Source organism: Temnothorax longispinosus, chromosome 7, assembly GCF_030848805.1.
Source record: "Temnothorax longispinosus isolate EJ_2023e chromosome 7, Tlon_JGU_v1, whole genome shotgun sequence".
Classification (NCBI taxonomy): domain Eukaryota; kingdom Metazoa; phylum Arthropoda; class Insecta; order Hymenoptera; family Formicidae; genus Temnothorax; species Temnothorax longispinosus.
In genome coordinates, this window is record NC_092364.1 from 10,163,030 (window position 1) to 10,169,012 (window position 5,983).

Consider the following 5,983-nt stretch of genomic DNA (forward strand, 5'->3'; position numbering starts at 1 on the left):
GTTGACATTCGCCGCAATCCTTTATCATTGGCGCGGGACCGTCGATGTGCGTTCGCTGCCACGGTTGATTGTAATGTTCGTAACAGCGACGATATGCTTGAACCTCCAAATCCGCCTTTATATGTTCCGGAAGCTTGTCCCACACGTAGTGGACGTGATCGCCGCACGTTTGCAACAGAACGGTTTTCGGCACAAATTGCAGCTGTTCGGCGCTCAAACCGCGAATATCGGAAGGTCTCGACAGTAAGACGAACATCTTTGCTACTGAGCGATTCGCGGTTCCGCTCGCCTATAAATAGGCGTTCGAGTCAGCCAGAGGGTCGGCAGTGTGGAAAGAAATGAGATTCGTGCGACAACCGTTAGCGATTCGTGTGACCAATTGCGACGACAGATTACGGTCGAAGGGGGGCAACGTGGAGAAACGCAAGCACGGTACGATGTTACCGACTACTATACGCGCGATCATTTGCGGCCCCTCGAATTGCGGTAAAACCAACGTTTTGATAAGCTTGCTGTAAAGTCCGCACGGCGTACGTTTCGAAAAGCGTGTACGTATTCTCGAAATCGTTGCAATAGCCGAAATATCGATATTTGGAGAATTTGTTGACATCGATCGACGAAATCGGCTACTTTACGTTCTCCAATAACAGTGACGTCATTCCACCGAGCGACGCGCGTCCAAACTCGATCTTCGTCTTCGATGACGTGGCGTGCGATAAGCAAGACGCGGTGAGAGAGTATTTCTCAATGGGCAGGCACTCGAGCGTTGATTCTTTCTATCTCTGTCAGACGTACGCGAGAATACCTAAACATCTGGTACGCGACAACGCGAATCTGCTGATCCTGTTCAAACAGGATGGTACCAATTTGAAACACGTCTACAACGATCACGTAAATACCGACATGCCGTACGACGAATTTTGCTCGTTGTGCCACGATTGTTGGCAACAAAAGTACGGATTCGTAGTGATAGACAAGGACAGCGCGCTTTCGAACGGTCGATACAGAAAAGGATTTAACGTGTTCGCGATACCGCAGAAGCGATCAGTCGTTGCCGATACCTCGTCGGAAGTGAAACGTTAGCGTTACAGAGAGAGATCGACACTCTGCTTTTTTCCGCGATGGCCGCGATCGACGGGAGCGAGAATATTCGCGAACGCGAGAAGGTCGTAAAAGAGATTGCGAAGACGAGTGATTCGATTCGCAAAAAACTTCGCGCTTTGAAGACCGGTAAGATCGAGAAGGACATTGAGTTGGACACGCACTTTAAACCTCTCATCGGGCCGTTGAAAAAGATCGTTGACAACTCGAGCTTGATCGCGGTGAAAACAGAGGAGCCGACGGAGAGCGACGCTGACGTGAAAATCGAACCGCTATCCGTTCAACAGCGCGGGGTGGAGGAGGAGGATGCTACACCGAAGAGAAAGAAGAAACGATTAGACTCCTGGTCGGATCTTTCATTGACACCGCGTAAATCTAATTAATCGACAGTACTACCGATAACCTCTACACCGACGCAAACCGTGCAACGTACAAGTCCCGAATTTCTTGAAACCGCGAATGTTTTCGAAACCACGGACGACTCGATCAGGAAAACCGTTCATAAACGGTTGAAAACGTCGGAGGGTCGACAATGGTTTATAGAATCGTTGGAAGATCACTTGGGTCCACTGAGCCGAATTTACATCGCGTCTGTTTTGGGCGCCTATCCAACGATGGACATAGCGTACGGCGTTTATCTCGGCAATAATGAATTGATGCTCGGTAATAAACGTTTTGACGTGGACTAAGCGGATAACATTTATATCGACGGCGTACGATACGCCGGCACACCCGGTATTTACGAGTTGATCTTCAAGAGAATACCCGATAACGATATCTACACGGAGGACGATATGCAAAAGTACAGGAGCATACTGTTGGCAACGAGTGCTCATAAATTCAAACACGATCCTAACAAGCGACTAAAGGGCAACGTGGGATACAAGTATACACAGGTAATCGCACCGTTGATGTCGACCGAATCCAAGAAGAAAAAATCCGGAAAAGGATTATTCGCACCTCGCGCGATGACGCTAACCGACAATAAGATTGACTACGTGCATTGGGACGACCCCAACGAGCTGGTGGATCGTCTGCGATTGCTCGACGCATCGCGCCACGCCGGCAACAATGCCCACGACAACGAGATCATGTCGATCATCGAGGAACTTCGCGAAGCCGGGCTTATTATAAATTAAACCATGCGACGACGATCCGTTCAATCAGCGTCGAAATGCCGATCAACAAATTTGGATTGTTCGAACACAGCGGAGACGCGACGAATGCCATTTCGTACCATCGGTGAAGCGGATTGATGAGAAATTTCGTGCGCAATAACGCTCTGTGCCGCGCTGCCACGGACTTTGACACAAAGTCGCGCAAGATTTGTCGCGTAGCGCAACCTGAGACTGACGGTGACGCAGTTAACAAACTGTACGTTGATCAATTCTTTAAAATGTTGAGCAATCAACGAAAAGAATCAGACGAGAAGCTGACTGCGTTCGAGAAGGATCTGCAAGCGTTACGGACTGCGATAAACAAGCTTCGACGTGCAAATATCGTTGAATCAGACGCGACAACCAACAACAACAACAACAACAACAATGGACAAACGGTACAGCAGAAACGATTATCGAAAGGCGACGAGTGAAGAGAAGCAACGGTTGATTAACGACGGCGAGGAACAGCAACGAACGATTCGAGAACGGTTGTCGGACGGTTGTTCAACGGTTCGAGAACGGTTGTCGGACGGTTGTCGAACGGTTCAAAAACAGCTTAAAAACAATTACGAGCGATTTAGAAACAGCTGCGAACTACGCGGAGACAGGAAAGGCTACAAACGGCTAGAGAACGTCGACGACGACGACGACGACGAATGGAAATAAACGGCTAACAAACGGCTAACGAGCAGTTATAAACGACAACAAAAAAAAAAAAGACATCGCTAAAATCCGACGGACGTAAAAATATCGAGAAGCAACGACTCGTCGAGGAACTGCACGCTCCGGCGAGAAGAAATTTTTCCCGAAGACACGTCATAGTGCGAGGGTACGATGACCTGTGGCAGGCTGACATCGTCAAGATGCGTCCGTACTCACGTTTCAACGGGGGCTACCACTACATACTTACCGTCATCGATGTGTTGAGCAAGCACGCGTGGGCCGCGCCACTCAAGGGTAAAGGCGGAAGCGAAACAGCTAACGATGTCGCAGAGATCATTCGACACAGCGGGAGGTGCCCTAGTAACCTACAAACCGATATGGGGAAGGAATTTTACAACGCCGACGTGCAACGTCTCGTGAAGAAACATGGCATCAATCATTATTCCACATATTCGGTATTGAAGGCATCGGTCGTCGAACGATTCAATCGCACGATCAAAAACGACATGTGGAAGATGTTTACGCTCAATGGAAATTACAAGTGGGTCGACGCCTAGCCGCGACTCGTATCGGATTACAACGCGCGCAAGCATCGAACCATCGGCATGCGACCCGTCGACGTTACCCCCGCGATCGCCGAAAAACTCTTGGCTACCGTATACAGCGCGATAAAAATCGCGGGTCCGGCAAAATTCAAAGCGGGCGACTCGGTACGCGTCAGCAAATACAAGACGATTTTCGAGAAGGGTTACACGCCGAATTGGACCACCGAGGTGTTTAAGATCGTTAAAGTGCAGCGTACCAATCCCGTAACCTATCTACTCGAGGACTGTCGTGGAAAATCCGTCTCTGGAGGGTTCTACGAACACGAGTTGCATCGCGCGACTTATCCGGACGTGTATCTCGTGGAGAAAGTACTGCGCAGGAGGGGCGACGAGGTTTACGTTAAATGGCTGGGATTCGATGGATCGCACAACTCATGGATATCCAAGGATAATGTTATTTAATTTTGTGCAAACTTTTTTATTCATAACATAAAAATATGCAATATGTAATACATGTAAATGTTTGAAATACACATATGTGTGCAATATATTTATTTATTAATATTCTTTCCAATACTGTAATATAATACTTACAATACGTTACTACATACATTCATACGTTATACTATACTATACATACGTTATACTGTACATACATTATACTATACATATGTTATACTGTACATACGTTATACTATACATACGTTATACAATACATTACGTTATACATTTTATACACACATTACAAAGGTATTTGATAATGTCCCCACGGTAACGTATCGGTCGAATTAGGTATAATGTATCGCTTGTCGTCGTACGGACTCAGAGCGATTTTTGTTTCGGACACGGTGTACACCTCGTATTTTTCGGACCTTATGCAAGCCTGCTGTCGCTTCATTTCAATTTCGTCTCGCAGACACCTCGTGTAATCGTCGAACGTTATCGACCTGGCTACGACGTTGCTCTTAACACCTTTCGCTTTTTTACAGTCTTTCTTACCGTCCACTCGCAAGGCATACATCTTCGCCCTGAGTCCGACGAATTCGGTCATGATCGCACCGTTGTTTTCATCTTTCATCAAGCCCGGAATTTTTTTATTGGCGAGTGAGATACCGTACGCGTTGTTGATCGCGTAATTGCTCGTGTTGAATTTAGCGATATCGCGTTTCATGTTCTTGTACACATCCTCGCACTCTACGTGATATATCAGACTGTCCGTATCGGTGTACATAATTCTACACTTGTCGCGATACAGGGGAGACATGTACTCGTGATGAAATTCGTACAAACAGACTTTCGATATGTCGAGAATGCACATGCCGACGTAAATAGGTTTGTCAAATTTAACCTCAAGTTTTCGCAGTTCAACGGCTATCAGATTTTCCGAAAAAACGCTCCTGCTGTGAAAATTTGGTTTCGAGATCAGTGCCTCCGCGCCGTATCTACCTTTCCACTTTGATAATAATTTTACATTAACGTGATTTCGAACGTTCTCCATCGTTTTCCCGAAAACCGCGTTGTTTATCAATTTATACAGATTTTTCTCAAAATCGTTTTTGGCCAGTGTTCTAAATTTTGTATTAAGTTCGATGTAATTGCGGAGCCATGGAGATTGAGCGAATTGTAATACGCGATGAATTTTTATGATGCGAAGACCGTGACGCGTGCATTGCTGTAGGTTGCCGTAGTGTATGACATAACGCTTCTTATCGTACAGCGTGGCGAGAAGTTTGTCCTGCCGTTTGCTGGGTGGTTTATCGCGCGTCGGACAGAACGGTAAGTCGGCGTGCGCGTCGTGTTTATTCTGCGGATACTCTAGATCGACTTCGAGAATGTAACCCGTGGGCGAATCCAAAGCGATCGCGCTAAACTCGAAATTCGAGACGTCTTCGACCCATCGAAAATTTGCATATGGCAATGGTTGGCACATTGCCCAGCCGTACACGTTGTTTACGTCAAAATACATCAGGTACGACGATGGTTTCGATGTATCATAAGATTGCATGTACCTGTTATTGGCCAGCGCGTATCTGTTTGAACATTGACTCAAACCGCCGCGAATACCGCGTTCGATGAACATGACCATGTCAATGTCCGTGAGCAGTTCGAAATTAATACCCGTATGCTTCAACATAGCGTCCCACGTAAACCCCGGTAGAGTGTAATAATACGCCGGATCGAGTCCATAACTCGCGACGCAGCTATCGCGAAAATTTTCAAAGATATCGGCCAACAGCAAGACATCGATCTTTAGATACAGATCGCTGTAGTCACCGAGTGTTCGAATGGAGAACCGCTGCCAGACGTTGACGGCGTGCGCGTAACCGCTCTCGGATACGGTGTCGCCTGTCAATGAACTGTAAAACGAGTCGCGCGATGGTAAACACGTATCCTCCAACTTTTCGACGCAGTCAGTGTACTCGTACGGAAAGACACCTTTTCGCGTCAATAATTCGAAATCTTGGTTGGATAACGCGGAAAATTTTGAATGTATAATTTTTAACTTATCCTTAT

The 5,983-nt window shown here is 46.8% G+C and overlaps 2 protein-coding genes across 2 annotated transcripts; one reads left to right on the forward strand and one right to left on the reverse strand.

Moving 5' to 3' along the window:
* The first annotated feature begins 3,529 nt into the window (after positions 1-3,529).
* On the forward strand, positions 3,530-3,931 carry LOC139816928 (uncharacterized). The gene has a single exon (XM_071784758.1). The coding sequence runs from the start codon at positions 3,530-3,532 to the stop codon at positions 3,929-3,931; it is 402 nt and encodes a 133-aa protein (XP_071640859.1).
* Positions 3,932-4,211: 280 nt separating this feature from the next.
* Positions 4,212-5,603, reverse strand: LOC139816929 (uncharacterized). The gene has a single exon (XM_071784759.1). It carries the CDS (start codon positions 5,601-5,603, stop codon positions 4,212-4,214), a length of 1,392 nt encoding a protein of 463 aa, XP_071640860.1.
* Positions 5,604-5,983: the final 380 nt, after the last annotated feature.

Coding starts and splice junctions, on each gene's coding strand:
- LOC139816929 (XM_071784759.1), bottom strand. CDS start 5,603: ATGTTGAAGCATACGGGTATTAATTTCGAACTGCTCACGGACATTGAC.
- LOC139816928 (XM_071784758.1), top strand. CDS start 3,530: ATGCGACCCGTCGACGTTACCCCCGCGATCGCCGAAAAACTCTTGGCT.